At 38.8% G+C, this 25,495-nt stretch overlaps 1 protein-coding gene across 2 annotated transcripts in view; it reads left to right on the forward strand.

Annotated features, from left to right (window-relative positions):
* The window catches only part of slc38a4 (solute carrier family 38 member 4), a 47,234-nt gene extending 38,533 nt beyond the window's left edge, over positions 1–8,701 (forward strand). For both annotated transcript variants that reach the window (XM_084710571.1, XM_084710570.1), the window contains exons 14-16: positions 6,096–6,240; positions 8,234–8,331; positions 8,515–8,701. In XM_084710571.1, coding sequence (XP_084566697.1) covers positions 6,096–6,240; positions 8,234–8,331; positions 8,515–8,619 — 348 coding nt within the window. In that variant the 3' untranslated portion in view covers positions 8,620–8,701. The remainder of the gene's footprint in view (positions 1–6,095; positions 6,241–8,233; positions 8,332–8,514) is intronic.
* Positions 8,702–25,495: the final 16,794 nt, after the last annotated feature.

Here is a 25,495-nt window from a genome sequence, read left to right on the forward strand (position 1 = left end):
GTCGAAAGATTGACGAACTTGGATGCATGTGAGGCATCAGATCAAAAGAACTACTTAGACGCACTGCTCTGCCAAGTTTCCACTTGACATTTGAGAATCCTGCCTTGAATCCTCCTGACCTTAATTTTGCAGGGAAATGCCGCTGACCTTCAGCTAGAGATTAACGTTAGCTTTGTCTGTCCAACTGTCCTTGGCTCCAGTGGGGAAGTACTACACGGGAGGAGACAATGTTAGGTGTGGCGGTGTAGGTTTGGAGACGTGTGTTTAGGCATACATGTGTGTGAAAGTGTGTCTGTGTGTGTGCAGTCACGTGAAGGATAGATGCTAACAGGGGCCAGATCACACAGGGCTTTGCCAGGATCCAGTACATAATGAAAGGGCTTTATGTAGAGGCAAACATGCCCCAGTTCTCAGGCTCCAGCTGGAGATTGAAACCATGGGAGAGGGCTGCAGTAGAGCTGATTAACAGCACCAATGTCACCTTTATGTCTTACCATCATGTAGCAAAATTTCACCCCTAATTCGGACCTTTGATTGGGTAATGCTAGTCTGAGTTAGTGTCTCTTGAGCCTCATATGTTTGCTGTTGGCTTCTCCTTTCCTTAAAATGTGTTTAAGTCGGTTTTTAACTATTACAAAGGCAAAATCACAAGTGATGAATATTTGCACTTAGTTAAACATGCTAACCATTTTCTGTGTGGTTGGTGAAATTGTAGTTTTATTTGTCTACTTTGAATGTATTTGTTTCAGTTTAAAATAAAAATATTGGACTCTTAGCTAGTTTGCTGTTACCAAGTAAAATCACCTTATGTGCTATAGCAGCATTATTCTGCCTATTGTATACTTTGTCATATATGTAAGCTTAAACATCTATAGTTAGCCTAACTTGTGACAGTCATATTTATTTGCTTGCTAAAGTATCCGTAATTAGCTTAACCATGTGACTATCATATCTTTTTGTTAGTTTAAATGTCCGTAGTTAGAAAAATGTATGAGTATCATATCTTTTTGTTAGCTTAAGTGTCCTTAGTTAGCTTAAACTTGGGAGTGATATTTGGACAAATTTTATCAGTGTGCAAAACACATAACTTTCATGTCTAGGTGCTTGATTCCGAACAGTTTTTGCTGTGGTTTTGCCTTCCAAAGACACTGTTGAACGCTCCCTTTTACATTTTGGTCAACTTTTTATTAATTGTTAATATAACATTCACTAATTCTTTGTATACGCAAAGGAGCACAAAAATCGCTGCCATTGAGGAAGACAAATTGTGGGTTGCCAGGTTGTATAACAGCAATCCAGTTCATGCTGTTCTTTCTAGTGCTCATTAATAAGGTTTGATGGGTATATTTCTTAATATGTTCAATTCTGAAATTAAATATTAATAAAACAGTAAATAAAGGACACTTTCTAACTAGTCTGCCATCTTAAATGTTCAATAAATTATTTATTAATTTACTTCTGTCCAGATGCACTGTAGCTCTTTTGCTTAGAGGACAGACAGGCCTTTTTAGTGGTTCTCTGAAGTACTCAAATGATATTTAAAGTGTTATGCTAGTAGGAGTAACACCAGCCTGAGATTTTTCACCTACCCTTAAGATATTCTCATTAATGTACAGAAGAAGAATTTATAGGCAAATGTTTGAAACAGTGGCACAGTCTGTGTGGCTTTCACTGAGCCATAGTGTGGATGTTAGCCTTGAGAGGAGTTGAAATGCTGCAGAGCGTCAATGTTACCACTAGAGAGCTCATGTCTACAGTCATGGCATCATGTTTTTGCTCTCCCTGTGCTCTAGAGTTTGTTTTGGTTGCAGTAAAGTACATTTTGTGAAACTTGTCTCTTCTTTTGTCTAGTTTGGCCGTCTAGTTTTAAGTAATTCTTCAGTGCCTGCCAACTCTGATAAGGTTCTCCTGTTTAAGTTTAGTTTAAGTTTATTTGAGAAGGTCTCTTGCCCTTCAGTACATGGTTTCACTTCACTTTCTGCATCTGTGCAAATTCAAATGTGTGGCTGTGAAAAAGCCAGAGGCTGTAAATAGAAATGAACAGGTCAACAGTTAGTGTCTGCTGCTTTGTCTCGAGCTTTATACTTCTTGACATTAAACACCAGGGCTGCAACTAACAATTGTTTTCATAGTCAATTAATAAGTATTAATAAGCAAATAATAAGTTTGCTGTGAAAAACTGTGAAAAATGTTGATCATTGTTCCCAAAGGCCAAAATGACATCATCAGATGTCTTCTTTTGCCCACAACCCAGATATATTCAGTTTACTGTCAGAGAGTAGTAAAGAAAGCAGAAAATATTTATGATTAAGAGGCTGGAATCAGAGAATTTTGTCTTTTTTTGGTTTAATAATTAATTAGCAGCTCTAGAAAACACAGCTCTTTTTGCACTAAATGGGCTCAAGCGTACATGATTTTGTTTTTATCTACTTCTAATCTGGACAAACTTTCCAGAACTAGCTGAGACCCAGGTTTGTTGCTAACTGGCTGAACCCAGATGTGGCTGGACCAATCCGGCTGCCTATAACTCGTCCATCCACATTCTGTATGTGTGTGTATACAGTGTGTGTGTGTGTGTGTGTGTTGCAGGGCAGGCCTCTGACAGCTAAAGACTGAAGAGTAAAAAGTGTGCAAATATCACACGGTGAACTCCAAAGGCTTTGTGCCAGGTAACAGTCGGGTGCTGAATAGCTTGGAGCCTTGGAGAGAAATGCCGCGTCCAGGCTCTAGTTTTCCAAGCTGGCCTAATTATGCAACAGCTGGTGGGAAGTGGGGGTGGGGACACGCTTGTAGAATTTTAGGAGGGATGGACTTAAATTATTGTCATTATCGCTCACAATTTTGGTTTAGTTGTGACACTTGCTTGGCTGTGGACGGTGAAGCGCAGGCATCATCCTGGTGCCTCCTGACAGTCGTGATGGAGGTCACTTGGTTCAGTCTGTCAGCACAGAAAATCCACTTAATGTGATTTTTTTTCCCACTCTGCTATGCTAACTGGACATAAATCTGGTACAAAGAAAGCCAGGGTTCTTCAGCTTGTCCCTATAAGAGAACCCTTTCTGGTTCCTGGCAGAACCTTTTTATAAAGGTTCAACTTGGAACCCTATCAGAGGGTCATACCTACCACTATTTTTTTGAATGGTTCTACCAAGAACCTCCATAAGTGTCCTTTTCCACTAAATTAGCTCTGGCTGTTTAACTGGTTACGCTCAAGATTCTTAGAGTCTTTGTGCTATCTAATGAAGTGGCTCATCCTTGAACCAGTTTTGAGCAGAACCACTGTAATAAAGGATGTTTTGCAACAAAGAATGTTGCACAAGGCATCATGATCTGTATATTATGACACATCCACTTTGGTTTCCAAAGAAAACTTGCTATTTTTTGGTTCCAGCTGTGAGCCAACTTCTGATATAATGGTTCCACCCAGAACCATCCCTGGGGGCCCTTTTGCACCAAATAAGTTCTGGGTCTTAAACTGGGTCAGAATAAGATTCAGCCCAAATTTCAACAAGTTTTAATGGAACCATTGTAAGCAAGAATGTCATTAACAGAGGGTGCTGCACAATATGCTATAAACTGGAATATGACTGGCCCACTCTGCTCACCCACCACAAAGTACTATTTTTTGGTTCTAGCAGGACTGGAACTGTTGTGGGGTTCTTTGCAGAACCTTGATTGAATGATTGAATCCCATAGATCATACACCGATCAGGCATGACATTATGACCACCTGCCTAATATGGTGTTGGTTTGCTGCAAAAACAGCCCTGACCCGTCAAGGCATGGACTCCACTAGACCCCTGAAGGTGTGCTGTGGTATCTGGGACCAAGATGTTAGCAGCAGTCCTGTAAATTGCGAGGTGAGGCCTCCATGGATCGGACTTGTTTGTCAGCACATCCCACAGATGTTGAACTGGACACAGATCTGGGGAATTTGGAGGCCAAGTCAACACCTCTAACTTGTTGTTGTGCTCCTCAAACCATTCCTGAATCATTTTTGCTTTGTGGCACGGTGCATAATCCTGTTGAAAGAGGCCACAGCCATCAGGGAATACCGTTTCCATGAAAGGGAGTACATGGTCTGCAACAATGCTTAGGTACGTGGGACATGTCAAAGTAACATCCACATGGATGGCAGGACTCAAGGTTTCCCAGCAGAACATTGCCTCCGTTGGCTTTCCTTCTTCCCATAATGCATCCTGGTGTCCTGGTGTGTGCATCCTGTTGGATCAGACCACACAGGTCAGCCTTCGCTCCCCACGTGCATCAATGAGCCTTGGCCACCCATGACCGAGTCCCCGGTTCACCACTGTTCCTTCCTTGGACCACTTTTGATAGATACTGACCACTGCAGACCAGGAACATGCCACAAGAGCTGCAGTTTTGGAGATGCTCTGACCCAGTCGTCTAGCCATCACAATCTGGCCCTTGTCATACTCGTTCAAATCCTTACGCTTGCCCATTTTTCCTGCTTCTAACACATCAACTTTGAGGACGAAATGTTCACTTGCTGCCTGATATATCCCACCCACTAACAGGTGCCATGATGAAGAGATAATCAACAATTATCAATCTATGTTACAATTATTTTTAAGATTGAGAAAACTTATTTTAATACCCAAATCTTTGAGAACTCTGACTTCTAAAAAGTTTTTTTAGTGTAATGTTACAAAGAATCTTTGACAAACCATTTCTTCAAAAAAGGGTTCTTCAGAAGCAGATGGTTCTGGTTACTTCAGCCCTTCAAGAAGAACAGTTTTGGAACCCTTTTTTTAAGAGTGTACCAGCAGTGGTACTGAAAAAAGGAACATATTGCACATGTCTCATATTTTTCAGGTTATAAGTGACTTTCTCTGAAACTTGCATCTCATATTTCATTCTCCACATCAGTTTGAAGTATCTGTAATTAAATGTGTTGTCATGATGACTGGTTGTCTGCCTTAATGTTGGACTAGTAAGTAACACAGACAGGAACAGGCTGGCAGGAAAAAAAATTCAACTGAAGTGACAACAGTGTTGTGTTAAAAAGATACACCTCCCCCCCTGTAGGCAGCCCGCCTTCCTCTCACTACGGCTGATGCAATCCCTTGGTTCCATTGCGCTGCGGGAGATAATCCCATGCCTTTTTGAATGGGCGCTGTTAGCCCCACCCCTTATAACCTTTCCCCGTATGGCCTGCGAACTGACGCCGCCTCAGGTTTCACCTGATCCTCGCGACCTTTCACCCAGTGGAGGCTTGAGCAGGCGGACTGTGGCTCAGCAGCACCAGGCGCCTTAGCTGGCTGGGATCTCATGGTTCTCTCTCTTTCACACACACACGGTCTCACAAACGCACACAGTAGCCTCTTGACACAGTTCAGTCAGTGGCCAAGTGTAGGAATCAGCCTGAGGCGCAGGCCAGCAGACACGCAGGCTGTTTGTTGTTGTTTGAGACAGATGCATTCAAGTATCAACAGTGACACGTGTTTCATGACAGTCCAGTGTCCAGCAGGTTGAATACAACTTTTTGAAGTTGACTACAGTAAAAATGCTTTGGATGTTACACAGTCAGTGGATGGTAAACTTTATGCAACTTTGTTAGAATATTAATTTGTAAATTTGTCTCAATCTGTGTGATTAAGCATTCGTTCTTGAGAATCTGATCAAAAGCATATTTTAAGGGTTTTTTAAATTTCTACCTTTCAATTATGCTGGAAAATATATTTTAAAAGATGAAACTCTTGGCTATTAAACCTTGTAATGCTAACCCTTTTTATACCCGATAAAATCATGTTTTTGCACAAATCTGATAGAGTTGAAGGAAATATGGGACACAACTTTGAAGGACCAGCACATTTGCCTACCTATGTAATCAGTAGGTATTGTTAGTTTTAGATTTTAAAGGCTTAAACACATTTTTAAATTGTTTGAAGTTGAAAATTCCTGTTTGGGACAAAGGTGTTTTCTGGCACAGAGAAAAAATTAAAGCAAACCAAAACATTTCATAAATTACATATTTTTCATGTGTATAAAACCTTAAAGATTACATTTGCATTGAAAAATTATACTGAATGTCTTAATAGGAATAATTTTTAAAGTTTTTTTTTTTTCTTTAGATCCGCTCCTCCATTACCACACTGCTGTTCAGTGGCCGAGAATTCAGCTGGACTCGCCACATGCTCATCGCTGCCGCCATCCTGGCCTTCAACAACATGTTAGTCATCTTCGTTCCCACCATCAGAGACATCTTTGGCTTCATCGGTGAGTCCTGAATTGTTAAAAATTGTTAGTGTGGTGAGTCAGGTTTGGTTTACAGAAAGTAAAATTGTGGAGTGTGAACACTGAAAACTGAGCTCAACTCAAATTCTTAAGTTTTGAAAAAGTTTTATCAACTAATAATGTTTTGTTGAGATAATTTACTTTTCCTCTTTAAATAAACTTGAATCTTTGAGTTTTACAAACCCTCAAAAAATGTATTTCAGAAACTATTGACTAAAGCCACTGAAGTGAAAGTCAATAATGGTTGCTAATTTAATATTTTCAAATGCAGCCACTTAATTTGCAAGCACCCACACAATGAGAAATCATGTTCACAGCTCACTGTTAACAATTTTGAAAAAGCAGTTGCATTTTTGGGGGATTTCTCAAACTCAAAGATTCAAGTTTATCCAAAGACGCAAAGAAAATTATCTCAACAGAAGATTACAGGTTAGCAAAACTTTCTTTTATTTGTTTCAAAAGTTGAGTTTGATTAAAAACTTTAAAATCTACTGAAGGTAGTTGTTTTATCAACTTCTTATTTTTTTTTTTATTAATTTCTTATTTTTTACAGTGAAAAACCCACCACATGGAGAGATATGAGTTAATAAAATAGGGTGAGCAGTAGTCGAGGCCTGATTAGCACCTTCAGTTCAGGGGTCGCTTTATTAAGTAAACACGCTGGAAGTACAGAAGCTTAAAGTGTCGGGTCGAGTCAGCTGTGCAGTCGCGTGAGCCGTTTGTGACCGTTGGATCCAAACACTCACGTTGTCACTGCCAACACTCAGAAACACTGAAAAATACAAACATGTAGACATGTCACAACTCAAAGCTAAAAATAATCAATTCTCTTGACAAATCAAAAAGGGAAATGGGTAAAGGCTTTTCCTCTTACCTTGAAAATCACAAGTGTCCTACTTCCTGACCACACCAGATGAAACAAAGGGTCAATTTATCAAGTGTCAGAGGAGCAAAAAGTAGTTCAAACTGGCCAGTTATTCTTAGAGTGATGCGTTTTTGGTCCTACATTTATGCACATGAGTAAAAACATTTAATCAACTTTTCTAACTCAAGCAATATTCTTATCTAGGTTAATATTTAGGCAATCTCAGGAGCTGTTTTCAACTGTTAGGAGATTTCAAGAGATCAGACTAAACATTCTGTGGAAAGAGAGAAGATTATTGGTCAAAATAAAGTTAAAAAAAAAAATGCTATTTGGCAAGAAAATGTTTTTTGTGATTCAAAATAGAGTATATGGCATTTGTAAAAAAACAAAAAAAAACAAAAAAAAAACAAACAAGGTTTTTGTAGTCACCTCAGGTCATTCCCAGATTCATTCTTTCCTTCTACCTTGTTCTTAGCTGTTATGTCTGTTCTATCCCCGATTGAGAGCTAATACTTAAAATCTACTGAAGAACATTAAGAGCAATAACAGATGCAACAGATATTCCTCGTAGGTGGCCAACAAAGATTAATCTGATTCTGAAAATGAATAAACCAACACCAGTTTTGATAATATTCCCCTGAGAGCACAAAAAAACATGATTTATGAAAATTAAAAACTGAGATATCTTATCAAAACAACCCAATACCTGTTTTATTTACCTCTATTTAATATTTAAAAATGCAACTGTCTTAATATCTACAATTCCTCACTACAATTTTTACTTTGCGGGTGTTGTATAAAGTTGAGATTCAGGGTCTGGTAGAATAGCCTAACAGGCTAGATTATTTGATCAAACAGAACCATTTGGCAAGTTGGCCTTAGAAAGTTAATTTGGAAAAGGGCAGGTACTTACAGTCAGGCAAAGTGTTCATCTGTAACATGAACAGTCTCCTCCTGGGGATTAAGCTTTCTGATTCTGATTCTGAAAGAAATAATTGTCTTGAATGATGAACTTTTAATCATTGCACTAAAATAATAAAAGATAGTTATGTTGCTTTAAGTGTTAAAAAGCTGATGTCTGATGAATCTTCCTCCCGGTTTTTATTACAGGTTCGTCTGCAGCCACTATGCTCATCTTTATTCTACCTGCTGCCTTTTACCTCCGCCTGGTAAAATCAGTGCCGTTCCGCTCCCCGCAGAAGATAGGGGTAAGTGTGCAAGAACACACACGCTCTAATGTCTTTCTCACTGTATCATTTTTCCCACTCTACCCCCTGAGGGCCGGATAACATTTTCAAAACGTGACTCGTCAGAAATTTCCACAGACCCCCGCTGAGCATCATCGCACATACAACTACATTCAATCCCACCTCTGTCTTCTCTCTCCTCAGGCGGCCATCTTCTTAGTCGTGGGAATCATCTTCATGACTGGCAGCTTGTCACTCATCGTCCTTGACTGGATCCACAACCCTCCAGGCTCCAGCGACGGTCACTAAGCCCCCACTTCTCCCTCAGTCTGAGAAGGGGGTTTATCAGCATCTCCCTTCATCAGATCTCAAACATTGCTCATAAAACTACAATGTACGGACATAATGTGCTGCACCGAGTTAAGACATCTTCAGTTTTTTCCCTCAGAGAATATCACTGGAGGGAGACTTTTTGCTGTTTCACTTTTTGTCTTTTTTTTTGTTGCTGTAATGTTCTGGATGTGACACAACACAAACAAGAGATTGAAAACCCGGAGAGGGGGTTAACATGCCACCAAGACAGCCTGAAATCTTCCCCATCAGTCTTCATCATCATCATTTCCAGCTATAAAGAGACAGAACAAACACACGCTGGGCTGGAAAGACAATGCGAGTCCCTCAGTCCTCTCTGCACTTGAAGGAGACATTTCGAGGTGGACTGTGTTGTCCTCTGTAAAACAAGGGGCACTTCTAGCATTATGTTACATAGAGCTAACACACACATACCGACATGGTAAAACACATCTACACCTGTGTTTTCGAGCAACTATCTACGCAAGAATTTCTGAAATTTATCAAGCAGTCAGCTCATCTCAATCTGTAACATCCATCACAAATTTTTCTCCACGAAGGAAAGTTTGTTATATTTTGCTGCTCTGCTTCACGTTAACAATCAGAAGCTTTGCCAAAGTCTACATGCACATACAGTTTTAGTCGACCGGGTTCATGCTAAAGCATCCTCACCGAGGAGACGCTTTCAGTATTACTGTCACCCCAGGATCTGCAAGGTATCAATGTACATAATTAAGTGTGTCTACTGAAAAAAAAGTGCTGTACATAATATCTTACTTGGCCTCATATGGCTGCTGGGGTTGTATGACATTAAAGGATTATTTCTAACATACAGTACAGCCTTTACACCTGCTGGAATAATTTATTAGGCACCATAGGGCTGGACTGCTAGGTATATAAAACCATAGGTTTTTATTTTTATAAATAATTGGCCAAAATATGTACAAAAACATTTAAAAGCTAACAAAAATACAACTGGACAATTCAAAACTAATTTAAATTTAGCTAATAGAGCCAAACATGAAAGAACTCATTTTGAAATCTGTATTTAAATTCAAAATGCCAAGTTTGTAATAACATTTTTCAACTTGTGCCAATCACTGCCAAAATGTAAGCCTTCACTCTCTCCAAAATAACATTTAAATGTACTGTAGGAATGTGATTATAGTTTGATTTTCTGGGAAATATGCTTATGCACTTTCTTGCTGAGCATTAGACAAGAAGATTGTCTCTAGGTCAAATATGAAGATAAAATTACCGTTAGCAGGCGATTAGCTTGGTATAAAGACTGGAAGCGTAGGAAAAGAGCCACAATTCCACAAATTAATGTTTTTAGATCATTTACATTGTCAGTGTTATATCAGTTGTCCTACAGATTCAACTAATTAGGTAAAATATTAAGAGGATGATTAACTTTGTCTGAGCAGGGCTAGCTGTTTCCCGCGCTTTCATTCTTAAAGCTAGACTTAGTCAACCGTCTCCCGGTGCTAGCTTCATTTTTAGTACACGGACGAGAGTGGTACCAACCCTCTCATCTAAATCTTGGAAACCAATTAAAGAAGACTTCTTTTAGTTTGATATTTTGGGAAATGTGCTTTATTGCTTTCTTGCCGAGCGTTCGATAAAAAGGTTGGCAATCTCTAACCCAAAATATGAAGCTAAGGTTACAGCCAGTAAGCAGTTAGCTCGGCATAAAGACTAGAAGTGCAGGGAAAGAGCTAGCTAACTACCTAAAAGCCACAACTTAATGTATTTACACTATGTTTACATTGTTATTGTTTATTTTTTAAGTTGTTGTATAATTTAGCTAATTATAAATAATGTTTCAATCACCAAGTTTAAATGTGTAGACTAACTTTGACCAAGCAGGGCTAGCTGTTTCCCCCGCTTTCAGTCTTAATGCCAGGTTAGCTAAGCATTTCCAGGTGCTAGTTTCATATTTACCTTACAGAAATGATAGTTGTATCAATCTTTTGATATAAATCTCAGCAAGAAATTGAATAAGCTTTTTCCCCTTTAATGTCCAAAAAGTATTCCTTTAAAATTTGGTTATTTGGAAGAATCACCAAGCTAGCTAGCATGAACCAGCTACAGTTAACATACAGAGGGTGTGACTCATTTTTAAAGTACAAGCTAAAAAAGCCGTGCTTATTATGTAACTTATAACTAAAATCCTAAATTTTCTGCCTTTAAATGGAAAAGGCAAATTCAAATTGGATATGTTTTAGCAACACACATGGTCCACTTCCTCTGGTTTATTGTCAAATCAAGGTCAGTTATCTCAGTGAATTCTTAATTACGTAGTTACATAATATAAGTATTCACTCTGTCATTTAACACCAAAATCAAAAATCAAATTCAGAATTGTGCCTTTTGAATTGTTCTCAATATAATTGGCTTTTAATACTGGTGCCTTTGGTAGAATACGACAACATCATAACCTCAACTCACCTCTTCTCCAATTCCATCGCGTGTCACGAACACATCCAGCCAAAGTCGACAACATTAATAGATCTTTTGCAGATCTATGTATGTGAAACAAATAGATATTTCAAATGAAATAGTGTATTATGTGCATGTTTTTGGATTACAAACATGGTCTTTTTGGACAATTGTATATGCTCTGTAAATAATCTTTATTTTATGGTACACTGACACTCATTGTCTGTGAGTGGGTTGTTAGGGGATTCTGCCTTACAAGTCTTCTGCAATCCAGTGTTTGTTTTAGTATATATATAAATATATATAACATGTATTAGACCTTTTTTTCTTGCTGTATGACAGTAGTTTTTTTTTTCCTTTATTTGAAGCTTGTATATTTGTAGAAATTTTGGTCTCTATATATCCATTTTCATGTTTTAATGTTATCGTGTCATATCAGGATGAATCAATCAACGGCCTACTTCATATTACGGTTTTCCCAGAAATCTCAGAAACAATGTAATACATTTCTGTAGCTTATTGGCTCCTGCTGACCAACACTGGGTGGAAATTTAAGCCACAAGTAAGCAGTATCGATGTTGAATGTGTTTTCAAGAAAAAGTGCTGTAACACTTAGCGGAAGTAAGACGAGATCACCTGAAGTATTTCACGACCACACACTACAGGACGTTTGTTACAGAACACCTTAATAATTTTTTTCGCTGTGTATCGCATAGCATATCACTTATGCTAATGTGCAGCTGTACACCTAAGCTCACTTGAGCTGTACACCTATGCTAACATGTAGCTGTACACCTATGCTTACATGAAGCTATACACCTATGCTAACATGTAGATGAACACTTATGCTAACATGTAGCTGTACAAAATGCACAACCTTATGTATTTGCCAGCTCTGAAGCTCTACCAGGACAATCGTGCACAGTTGCAGTTCATACCTTACTGTGGCTTATCATTTATATCACTGTTGTCATAACAAAGCCATTTCAAACCCAGTTTTGTTGAGGTTTTATTTCCATGACATTACTTGAACAGAAGCTTTCCACGGCCTGATAAAGTCAGCGAGCTTCACGTACGAAGGGTCCACACGGCCTCTTCAGTACTCACTATGAATGTTCAACAATGGATTGTTGTCAAGTTGAAAATTTGGATACCTTTCTCTAAATTTATTGATGAATGTTTGGTTGTAGCCTTCTGCTGTCAGTGGGTTATTCTGCTCATTCATGCAACAGTTTCATCGCTTCCTCAGGTTGGGTTTTGTCTTTTTAAATAGCTCTTTTTACAGAAAACTACGAGAGGCAGCAGGTTTTCTACTGAATGCTCCCAACACCAACACCTCTACCCTCTTTAGGATCTCAGGTATTCGGTCTGTATGAATTTTTCTTCTCACTTTTGGCTAACCTCTTCACCCTTTGCATGATTGAGCCAAGCTGTACAATGCTGGCCAAAATGAGAAGGTGTCTTGTGGATTTGTAAAAAGCAGACAAGTTCCCAGCTAATTTTGACAGTGTTTTAGAAAGGAGTTGTGCAGAATCACCTGCCTTATTTTTGTATGGCCCTCAGCCGTGGAGCAGCACATGCTCGATGTTTCTGCTGTTCACAGTGTTTCTTCTTCCTGTGGATCAGGCTGAACATTCAGATTTGTAATTTTACCCAAACAAAGGGGATGTTTTTTGTATCAGTGATGCTGTTTCATTATGATGAACAATAAAAATGTGAAATGAAAAAAAAAAATTGTACATTTTTTCCCTTTATTTTGAAGTGGTTGCACTTTAAAGAAACCCAGGATTGATTATTGATATTAATTACATTTTCAAGTCCAATTAAGCTAAAAAAAAAAAAAAAAAGTAGAAGCATTGGCTTACTATTATATAAGTCTAATTTTTAACGTGCTATAGTCAAACACTGTAAAAAGAAATCCCTTTTTGTCACACCAAGGCTTACATAACGTCTGTCCGAACTGGCGCCTTAGGATGTAACAGCCAAAGCCATATTTTTGGCATAAAGATAAAATGATATTGGGTCAGGAATAAAATAGATTCTCCTGTTCCTGTCTAGCTAGCATCTACTGCTGACATGTAACACTAGCTTGTAATGTTCCCAAGACGATCAAAACGAGAGGTGGGGGAAATGAGTTAGGTAACCTCTCCATTTCTTTCCAGATACATTACCTCAGCTCTGAAATCAAGCTGGACAAACATATGGAGGACCAAGAGAGCCATGACAGTGGTTAGAAATCAATTTGTGGAAAAAAAAAAATGCTAAAGAACCAAAGCATCAAGTTCTCCAACATCAATTTATGGAAGCTGATTGTTATTTTTGCCTCCAACAATGATCTGGATCTTTTGATCTGGTGCTCCTACTGGTAGAAGATGTTATCTCCTTTCAAAGTGGATATGAGCGGTACAAAACTCTGGCCAAAGTTAAAGAAGCAAACGGGTTGTTGGTCGGTGACAACATATGAAAGTGTGTGTTAATATCCTGTTGTTTTTATTTATATCTCAGGCGACAATTTACACAATTAATATTAAGTAAATTTTATTTATATTGCGCTGAACAGAAGGTATCTCAATGCACTTTTCATATAGAGGAGGTCTAGACTGTGCTCATTATAATATTATTTACAGAGACCCAACATTTTCCACCAAGAGCAAGCACTAGGACGACTGTGCCGAGGAAAAACCTTTGAAGAGGCAGAAACCTCGAGCACTAAGAACACTGTCGTCACTGCATCTTTTTATTCTTGGTACAACTCTTCTTTCTGAGGATTTGGGTCATTTCCTGAGGTGTAACAAAACCCGTTAATCCTTGATTTTTAAGTAGGCTACAAGTAGTACTTTACTTGAGTATTTTTTTATGTAGACTTTACATTTTTCTGAAGAAATTCTAGAATTTCACTACATTCGTAACCAGCCTTGTACCACCAAATGGTGTATGAATAATGCCAAGTCTGTGTAGAGAAAAAAGGGAATTTTTCATCTGAACACATTATACATGTTAGAACATTTGGATTTCTTTGGGCAGACCTGAAACACGTGCCAGAGCCATGACCCCCCTATGGTGGCTGTGAGATTTGCATAAAACGCGAAAGACCATGTCTAGAACCAGTGTTCTAGTTTGTTCTGGGTTACTGTAAAAACATGGCCAACTCTATGGAAGAGGACCAATGCCTTCTGTCAAACTCACTTTTGTCCCAGGCCACATCAGCATTATGGTTGTATATTCTCTGAAAAATAAAATGACAGAATTTTGTTAGGCTGCTATTATTAATGCTACTATACAGCTACAACCACTTGGCTAACATGCCACTGCTGGAAACTGTAAGATGATATTGAGATGCTAATTAGTGTAGTGTGTGGATAACAAATCTGAATGAATTCTGGGACATGTAGTTTATGGACATCGTACTTCTGTAACGCACCATAGAATTGTATTGTATATGTTCTAAGATAACAAAAACAACCATTCTTATTTTCAGATGATTATACACTAATGAAAACAAACAAACAAACAAATCTTACACACTGGACCTTTAAAGTTTACAACACATAATAGTAAATGTGATGTGTTTAACAGAAAGTTAAATTTTACAAATTTTTGTTCAGAAATTTAAAAAAGCAATCTTTTGAGATAAGTGGTGTGCAAACAGCTAAGGTCATGGTCATCTGGGTCGTTAACTTTTAAGTCGAGGCTTTCTGAGGTCATGCACACTGCCCACTGAGAAAATGTTTGGCAACATCTCATCTGGCTCTCATGTTCTGGACACCAGCAACCCGAGTAAGATTTGTATCCAACTCAAACAATCATATCAGTTGGAAAAAGTTAAAACTATTTCTTCAAAGTGTTTCCACCTTTTCTTTAATAGAATGAGTACTTGTACTGTGTGTTCCAGAGGTGTCAAAAATCCACACATTCTGTACAAAAGTTACCTTTCTCGTTTTGTTATATATCTGTTTGATACACTATGCACTGATGGATACACCATCTTTTCTATAATTATGTTAGTGTCCCATGGTCATGGTCAAGGTCATCACATGAAAAATCTACTTAAGTACAATAACAAAGTATTTGTACTAGACTTGCACCGATTTCAACTTTCTTAGCCGATTCCGATTTCCGATTTTTGATGGGTCTGACCTACTGATTCCGATTTTGGCCGGTTCCGATTTTCAGTCTTTCTAAGAACTTTAATTGACAGCATTCACAAACATTTTTGCAACTTTTCTTGTAAATATGTTCATAATAAGACACTGACTATTAAATATTCATTTAATACTTTCTCCAAAATCATCCAGATTACAACCAGGCCTTATTATAATTTTATATTAAGATTATCAATTGGGTGAACGTGATCTCGCGATATCATCTCGCGGGATTTCGTGGGACGCAATTTCACGTGATCTTTTGTCGAAGTGGATGTAAACAAACCGGAGACTAACGCGGTGCAACAGTTAAAACTTTACCGTGAGAAAAACAAACACAGAAGTTAAAGGAGTCTGGATGAGAAAATGTTTGAGGACACGCATCAACACAGGTTGTTTATTCTTCAGCCAGAACAGGAGGTGAGATTTTAACTGTCCCTCTGTGAACAGCAGTCTGCTGCTAGCTTGCAAGCATTAGCCTGAAGTGCGAGAGAGTTTACGGCTGTTTTTCGACATTGTCAGCTCCTCTGTCTCGTTGTAGACTGTCTGTCTTCTCTTTATCCTGTTCTTGGAATCTGTCTCTGACACCATCTTCAAGCAGACGTGTGTCAGAGTGTGTAGCTGTTATCAGCGCTGTGTTGAAGTCACGGTCAGTTTGTCTGCTGCGCGCATGACGTGACCATCGTGCAGAACATGTGTGTGACAATGACGGGCACGGAACCGGATTTGTGACGCTGACCAGCCGGTCACCGGTCAAGGCCAGTCACGTGAAAACCGGCCCGATTCCGAGCATTGCCGATTAATCGGTGCAAGTCTAATTTGTACTTAGTTACTTCCCACCTCTGGTTTCTACGGTAATGTTCAGCTAACATAACTCATGATGACTGTTAAAGCTGCTTTAGCACAGTTTTCACAGCTCCTATTAGGTTTGACTCAGGTTTTAACTTTTCATTAACGCGGACGAAAAGTCCCTCCATGCAAAGGTATGTTGTGTAACAGAGGTCAGATAGACATGTTTGAATGGTGGAGGCTGCAGGTGTATGTGCATTATTGATGTGTGTGTGTGTGTGTGTTTGCAATAGAGAAGGACGCAGAGAGCGAGTGTACTGTACGCAGTCAGATCAGGATGCAGGTCACATTCCACCACACGATTTTGTTGTAAATCTGGTTACACAACACTTTGAGCTTTGACCTCTGAATGATAACCTGCCGTATCCTCCGTTCACCTCGCTGTGCTGTCAGCGCTCTCCTTCATGATCAGGACTTCTTTCACACATTTACATTCAACCCTCTGCGCTCTTGCTCCTGTGTTGACGCATGCATGTTCGGTTTAGTGTAAGTCCATCACTCTATCCTCACATATTTTTAGAATTGTGCTAACAGTCTCTTATCCATTCAGTTTGCATGGCTACAGTCGGCGTGTGGTGACGTTAAATAAATGCTTTCATTTCCCAGGAGTCCACTGTGTTGTTAGCCGTTGATTTACCCAGTGTGTGGTAGCAGATGGGAGGGTTTTGGTGCATGATTGATTAATTGATTTGAAAACTACATTCATCTGCCACCTTGACAAGCAAAACACAGGCTGCAGAAAAGTGCTCAACCCAAGTGTGACTCACTGTCAGTGCAGCTATTTGGAATTAATCATTCCACAAGAACAATGGGCTGTCCCACAGTTTGACACAGGGTAAACCGGCAGTAGGGGAGAGCGGGGTGATATGAGCCAGTGGGGGCAAGTTGAGCCACCCTTTGTTTCTAGGCAACCGTAGACAAAATTGGCCACACATTTTTTAAAAGTCATCCAGTTTACTCACCCTGTAATGGAGAGATGCTTGTGGAATAAGTTGTAAGCACATTTAAGTAAAAAAATATATATGTATATATATTTTGCAGTTCAAATGAGTCTTGATTCTCATGTCTGAACAATTTGAAGTTACAATATGAGACTATACTGTTAGCATGATGTTAGCTCTAATCTACTGAATGATACAGGTTTGTTAAAATAAGGTGGAGGGTAATTTGAGCCAAAAAGAGGGAGGAGGTTGAACCAGTGGATAACATCATCCCCAATAATGATTATTATTTAAGCATTAATTAACAGTAATTACTGTAATCTACAATGCATTCTTTCATTTCATTGCTGAAATTATGTGATATAAGTGCAATGGGCTAAGTTGAAGTGTGCATTTATATTAAAAAAAACAGGGAATATTAATAATTATTTTCCCAGGAAATGCCCACCATCACCTTGTAGCTAGCCTATAGCGAAGCACCCATGTGGCTCAGCTTATCCTAAACCACTTTTTGTTTTAAATGTCATATTAAAAAATAAATTATTTTACATCCAGGATGATTATTCACACACCACACCCTGACATGTACATATATTGGTTGGAGATATTACTGTAATGCTCTCACTTTAAAGTACAAACTGGCCCAACTCACCCCCTCTACTTAAGCTGATTTCTGAGTATCAAAAATAAAGCTGCTACAAAGACTGGTGCAGAACATAATTCAGTAATGTAATCACTTAAAAATCCAAAGGAGATTGAATCAAAAGCCTTCACCTTCCTATGAACATGACAACCAAGGTTCTTTGTGAGTTTGGCTGAAAGAAGACATTTTGTTCTGTACAAATCCTTTACAACCCACCTTGACTCCTGCTTGCTCTGTTCTTCCTGTGTTTCAATTTTTCATGATTCCCCGCTTCTCTGCTATTTTCTTCCCCGCCGGACACTCTTCACTTCCCTCGTCTTCCCTCTTTGCCTCTGCAAATGTGCAACTCACCCCCCACCCCAACCCTGATCTCTCCCTGCATTTTTTCCCTGCTCTATCTTCTTTTTATGAGGATTAACTGTACTGTTCTGTACAGTGGGGTGAATTCCAGGAATACGGTCACCGTTAATAACCTACTATCTGTGTGGGAAAATGCTTCACTAACCTGCAGAGATTTTGAGTCAGACTAGCCAGTCGTGGGTCACATAGTATTCACCGAAAAACGTCTTAAGAGAGCTTAGATTAGCCTGATTTTCCTTACAGGATGGGAATGATGACAAGAAAACCATGCAGTAAAAATGGGCTAAAGCTGTTAAAACTGCAGTTTGGGGGTAAAAATATGCCCATCCAATCTCTTAGGGCTTGATTCTTATGATTTCTGAACCTTAAACCTGCATTTATCCAGTGTTTGGCTACTTGGCAGCAGCACAAAAAGCCTCAAGCTTCAAAATGGATATGGCTAATGTGTTAGCAAACATTAGCCTATTTACACAACTGTGCGATAAAGTCATTATTTTGCAAGTCTTCGCACTTACATGCAAGTCCTAAACTTTGAGATTCAAGACCCAAACAAGTCATAATGTAACAGTCAGTCGCAGCCTATTGATTTATAAAATTATTTAGCTATTAAGCTAATGTTAGCTAAGCATAAGCTCACTAACTACGTTAATATTAGCACTGACTTACCATTCTTTGTGCAACTTCAAATATCGAACAACACTGGAAGTTTACAGCAGTTTTTTGTTTGTTTGTTTGTTTTGTTTTTGATAACGTTGTACTTTTTGTATACAAACAATTATCTTTGGTCTCATTTTTTACTTAACATTAGTTCTCTATGGTTCTCCCCGGTGGTGCTGGATTGGTGCAGACAAAGTGACATGCTGACTTGCTAAGAAGGAATAGCGTTAACATTAGTTGATTCAGGAAATTGAGAAAAATGAATTGATTCATGTCACAATTTCTAAATAAATTAAATCGTCTTTGGTCTTGAGGGGAGATATCAAATAATTTCAAGTCAAAAGGCTCAAATCCAAGTGAAGTCACAACTCACTGGTGTTAAAGTCCAAGTCGAGTTGCAAGTCTTATCTTAATTTTTCGAGTTTTAAGTCAGATTTGTGACAAAAGTCCAAGTCATGTGAAGTAAGTCCATACCTCTGTTACACAACTAGAAAGTATGTAGTTTATAATGAGTCTAATATTCATCCTCATTTTCACTCTGTTTTCATCATCCTACAGCTTATAGGGGAAATATTTGGCTCTTTAGCTTCTAAATCTTCCACTATGTTCACCAGCTAGTTGCTTTTTGACTAGCTAGTAGCTAAATCTGTCAGCCATTGTGAAACACATCAACAATAAGCAAAAGTGGACAGGAATTACAGTGTTGAGTGATTATTCCCTGTGGATTTACCACTACAAGGGACACTTTTCACATACACACAGACATTTCATTCATTGTTAATATAAAAATATTGATTATAGCAGCTTTAAATGATCCCCACTCTAATAGTCAGGCAGGATCCTCCATTACTGATCAATTTTCAGGCAATAGCCCAAATCCAGGTCAGCAGAATAAGCAGAGAGTCCGCAGTAGCCTTTTCACATCCCCCAACCTTCCCTAAAGGATCTTAATCCTGACATCTGAGGCCAACCTCCAGAATTTTCTGAGTATACCCTCAACAGTCATTTTCTAAGTGGAGGTAAAAGTAATCCAGAGTAGATGTACACACATGCATGTGGTAAGTGATGATCCTCGCTTTCAAACCACAGCTGCAAAGCACATCCGCACTGACTTATCACAGAATAAAATCTGTTTGAAGTGTGTTGTCCGCCTCATTTGTTTGGAATTCCTTTAAAGGAACAGTTTTTGCAAAGCACACAACCCTCCATAAAGCCACAACGTGACGGCTTTTCGTTTTTGTACGGATTAAACAAATCAGATATAATGCTTTCATAAGTGAGCTGTAGAGGTACTGGCAGTCAGATTTTGTTACCTTCAACTCCAACTCCTTCAAATTAGCAGTTGTCTCTGATTTGAAACACTTGGAGCGTGTCTGCTGTTTCACATGACAGCCAGAGGACGGTGACAGGATGCTATTCTTTTTTCTTCTGTGTCAGGTTGTTGGAACTGAAGTGAGCTGAAGTGAACTGCTGATGATTTGGACTGAGGGAGTCACTGAGGGTGTGTTTGTAACTGACTGTCAGAGAGGGTGTAGGCGGTACCACTCCTGTGTTGGTTCGTGGGGTTTATATAGTGTTGGGGAGACAATGGCGCCATGTTTCTTTTCATCAATGGATAACTTGCCTGGCAAGATGGATTCTCACATGATCTTGCAAATCCAGTTGTCTTGCAAGATAAAAAAAAATGTTCAATCTCCATCTGTCAAAAAAGACATTTGGATCATCTGCCCTGCACTCGAAACAGACTGTCCTTTTAAAATGTTAGGGGTTTTCTTTAGACTATGAAATGACTGTAGCCTAAATTATGATAAAGGTAGATATGCCTTTGCAAGGTCGTCACAGGGAATACTCTCCTGAAATTCTCCTTGAAAATCATGACTGTGTAGGTGATGAAGGACATCCTGGGCGGATGCCTGCACCCACTGGTGTAGGTGTAGGTTAATGTGCTGTTATATAACATGGATTCAATTTCCATAACAGCTGAGCGGTGACAAAGACAGCCGTGTTCTGTCTGACTGACAGCATCAGCCAGATGCTCATAAATGTCACCACAGCTTTACGATTTTGCAGAACATAGAATATATTGGACTTTTTTCCTCGTGTGTGTCGTGTGTCTGGTGTTGTGTCTTTGTGTCTGGTTCTATATTACATAAGCTCAGGCTGCTGCTGCAGGCTGGTGCTCATGGCTCCTCTGAGAGCAGCATCCTGCATCCATTAATACAGTAAAAGGGTCACATGCAGCAGACATCACACACGCAATCACATCACACGCACTGAGGCGCGCCCAAAGACACAACAGCACACACGTTCAGTTAACGCAGACGCATAAAACATACGGTGTTGTTACAGTAAACACAGGTTTCAGTGTGCCTGTAAGGACAGGGTGTGAGATGTTCTGATCATGTGACTTACAGGATCCTATCAGCTGTCAGCACACACGCCACACCCCACCACTGCCACACACACACACACACAGCAGATGGACGTCACACAGCAATCAGCGTCAGGCACAGAGGATGGAAGAGGATGTAAACAATGGGAAAAAAACACAAAGCCCTTCAGGTAACAGTCATTATCAATCACTGACAGAGGGGAAATTTTAAAACAGTGGAATAACTTTTACAAATCGTCACTTGTTTAAAGGATATTGGATCCTTGTTTGTTCAAGCATTTAGCAGTCTGTACATTTCATACAGTATATAAGAGATAAACTTTAAGATAAGTGTTTTGATTCAGTTTTGATTTGTTTTGATTCAGGGTATTGAAGCATAACTGTTTCTCATTTCTGAGATAACTTTATATTTTTATAGTCATTTGTACAGTTCTATTTCTTAGAGCGGGCTCTATTGACAATAATACTATTTTTCTTTTTAATGTTGCGGTCTATCAATTTATATCAATGACTAAACTTTGTTCTAGTCATCTGTCTGTATATACTAGTAGAACTTAAACATATCTTTTTGATCTTCTTTGTAAAAACATTGCTTGTTTGTACGTAAAGTATACTTTATAAAGCATGTAATTTTATTAATTCACACTTGTAAAAAAAAACAAAAAACTTTTCTGTGTTTGTCATGTTCATATATTTAAATAAGTTTGAGAATAAAGTGGTGGTGCGGTGAAGCTAGGTGCATCTCACCGCTCAGTGGATAACTGTATTGTCTGAGCAAGCTAGTTGCTGGATGCTACTTATAGTTGCAAATAAATTCCAGTTTCATTATTTCCTTTTCACATGTGGTTATATTGTTACCTTTAGGGCATGTTGATCAAAGTAACACTAAATCTACATAAAACACAAACACACTGGCCATGCAAATCACAGAGCAAAACTGTCTGGCTTCCACACAATAACAAAGTTAATGCTAGCCGAGCTAACGCTGCAATCTAAACTTCAACAAAAAGCAAGATGTAAAAACATCCAAACTACTACTCTTGTTATTTAGTCGGCTTCAAATGAGGCTTAAAGTTCACATGGTTTCTCTTGACTGTCCCTCAATATTACAACATTAGTCCAGCCTATGGGAACAGCTATATTAGCCATGTAACATGCTAATGCCAATTTCAATAGTATACCTTAGAAAATAAACACTAAAACATCAGACAGCCAGAACCAATCAGCCATTGAGCTTGAGCAGTTACTAGCCCTAGAATTGCCTTCGTTGATTTTTTTTTTTTTTAAGTACTAATTATGCATTAAAGCCACGAAAAAAGAAAAACATAGCAGTTTTTGTGGTTGCTCGTGATCCCCTGTGTTTGGTTTATCAGTAGCACAGTATTTCAAATTTGTGGTTATTGCATCAGCCCTAATTCAATGTGGATAATGTATTAAGACAAAATATGGTATATTTGTTTTTTATGAGTACATGATCAGGTCTTTCTGCAGTCCACAGCTTTCTCGTACTTCAAGAAATTTCTATACAGACTATTCATACCAACTTGGAGGACATTTCTGATTTCTTATGCAATACATTCAGTATGAGGTGGGATTCACCTCCTCTCAGGTACATGGCAGCTCAACAGCCTCTCCAAGTGTCAGAGATCAGAGTCGGCTGTTTGATTTGGTGTGTCTTACTGGAGGGTGCTGCGTGACAGGCTCGCAGTGGCAAAGATGGCGACACGGTGAGAGAAACCACGTTATGGTGTGAGAGGGCAGCCGTGCCAGCCGAGGACACACACCCAAACACACACAGCATAAAGAGCATGGTCTTGATTCTGACCTCCGAGGGGTCTCTGGGACAACCGGGCAGATATTAAAAGAGTGCAACAGTGCAGCAGGTCAGAAATACAAATCTCTAACATTCCTCAAACCTAACACTTCTAGTTTATTAAAAGCTCTCACCAGAAATGGCAGAATAAATAAAGAGATGGAGATAAGGTTGATGAGAAAATAAACAAAAAGAGAGAAAGGACAGGAAGGGGATAAAATGTCACCATTATTTGTTATTTGAAAGCAAACTGAAAATCAAAAAATGCAAAGTATGTCAATAAATGTGTACTTTACATAACATATTCTATCATTCTGATTTTTTTAATTGTAAATGCAGAGGTAGTGTTGCATTTAAGTCTCTCAGGCTGTGGAAATACTGCTGCAGACAAGCTGTCCTGGGATCAAATCCAACTAAAGACCTTCCCTGCCTCCATCAGCTCGGTGTTCTTCTCCCACTGTGTTTGAAAATAAACCTATTTTATTTGCACGGAGGGTAAAAAGGTAAAAGAGTAATACCTGAGGAGCTTTTGTGGACGTCATGTACTTTTTTCCTGCGTGGTGTTTTATAAAATATTAAATTAATGATCAAAAGCTCATCCATTAATTTCTCACCAGCGGGCAGAGTTGTCGCGCTGAAGGTTTTCAATGCTTGCCTCTCACCTCACTACTCAGGTTGTTTTGCTTCCCCCCTCTGAGCACATCACACCCTTTCCAAGAAAATGCCGAACGTTTGCTATGTTTGCAAACACTGAACTCCAACCCTGCAGTTTCATATGTCCGTGTGAAACATACTTAGTGTGGTTCAGTATGCAGTATGGTGGGACCATCCCATTATGGGCGCCTCCTGTTCCTCTGTCTTCACATGAAAGAGTGGCATCCACTTCAACACCTACCCTCGATTGTCTTGAAGATAAAAAGTATTAAATTGACAAATCTTATGCAGGGAAACTTTTAATAAAAGCATTTAAAATTCTCATTTCATGTCAGTTAGGTTATTGAGTGATCAAATAAAATCTCAAGGAATTCTCTGTACAGCTTAATAGCTTTATTTTTTTTTTTCAGCAGTTTAACTTATTTGTGGTGTACCTCAGGGATCAAGTCTTGGTCTTCTTTTCTTCATTTAGAGGTTTCTCTTTGGTCACATAATTAGTATATATAGTTTAAATTTTCCATCTCTGAGCAGAAGATATATAATTATACCTTCCTGTCAATGTTACTTAGTAGTTTGGTTGCCCGTAAAGATTTAAAGCTTACTTTGAGGATGTTAAGTGCTAGATGTCTTCTCCAGTTTAATGAGGATTTATACATTTACATCAGCACAGCAGCCAAAATCCAACAGGATTGCTCATGATCTAATGTTATCTCACATTCTGCGTTCTTCTACACATCCAAATGGTCTCATGCACAGCTGAAGTTCAAACTGTTGAGCATAAAGCAGCCATAGAAATCCAGACTTCCATCATAGCTGTCTAAAAGTAATTTTCTCTGGAGAGTTTCTTCTTTTCTGTCAAGTTTATAGGCGCACGTGTCTCTTAATGGGAATGGGAGATGACATGCCATGGTTTAATTCATGTTACACCCACAACACACCTATGATTAATGAAGAGCCTAAGAGACAACACCTTTGTGCCTTACTTTTCTCCCAGACTATGCTTCATATAAATAGCAAAGTGGAGTTTGAAGCAGCTTAAATGCACTTGCGCCACACAATTTAGACAATTGGTTGTCTAAACTTCTTTTTAATCTTGTTGACCTACATGCATGCCCAGACATACAAGGGCGGAAATGTAGACAACAATTATTAGGTCTTTGGTCAGTGCATGTAATAAGACTATTGCACCACAAATAGATCAGGAAACAACTCCTGGATGATTCAAGGCTGGAACATCACAACAAATACCTCCTACTACTACTATGTTATCTATATTGGTTTACTCCTCTCCCCACATTATGAAACTACAAACTCACTTTGAACAACAATGACTGTTATCTAAAGGTTAACTGTTAAGAGTGATGACATCCCTGTGATTACTTCCTGTGGAGAGGATAAGATCAAAAGGTTTGTGACTCACTGTGTTTTGGACATAAAGTTTACAATCCACAATGACATACCAAACAATGATAAGTCATCTTGTGATGGAAATGTCCGAACAAACAGTTCAGTTCAAAGGTTAATGGAAGATTTAATTGTTGGACAATATTAACAAATACCAGACATCCCAGTATAAATGTGGCAATATACATAATTATACATGTTCTTTTGAAAAATCACGTTCTTTATTTAGAAATAAACTTTTTTTTTTTTTTACTGTACACGTTGTATGTCGTATTTCATGGGATGTTTCTTGTTTTTTGGGATGCTCATGTTTTGTTTTTTTTCTTATGACTGAATTTACACAAAGAACACAGTTAACTGAAGTGTACGTGCTCAACAAAATAAGATGTATCTAAGATAACAGTTTACTGCGGAATTTTTCCCAAAGCTGCAGATCAGATGAAGAATTTACTGTAAACAGACGGTCTAATTTCACACCAACCCTGAACGTTTCACAATCTTCATGGCCGCAGTCCATGAACATGTAAACACATGTAA

The sequence above is a fragment of the Lutjanus erythropterus genome, chromosome 22, assembly GCF_056507025.1.
Source record: "Lutjanus erythropterus isolate fLutEry1 chromosome 22, fLutEry1.hap2, whole genome shotgun sequence".
In the NCBI taxonomy this organism is placed as follows: domain Eukaryota; kingdom Metazoa; phylum Chordata; class Actinopteri; order Lutjaniformes; family Lutjanidae; genus Lutjanus; species Lutjanus erythropterus.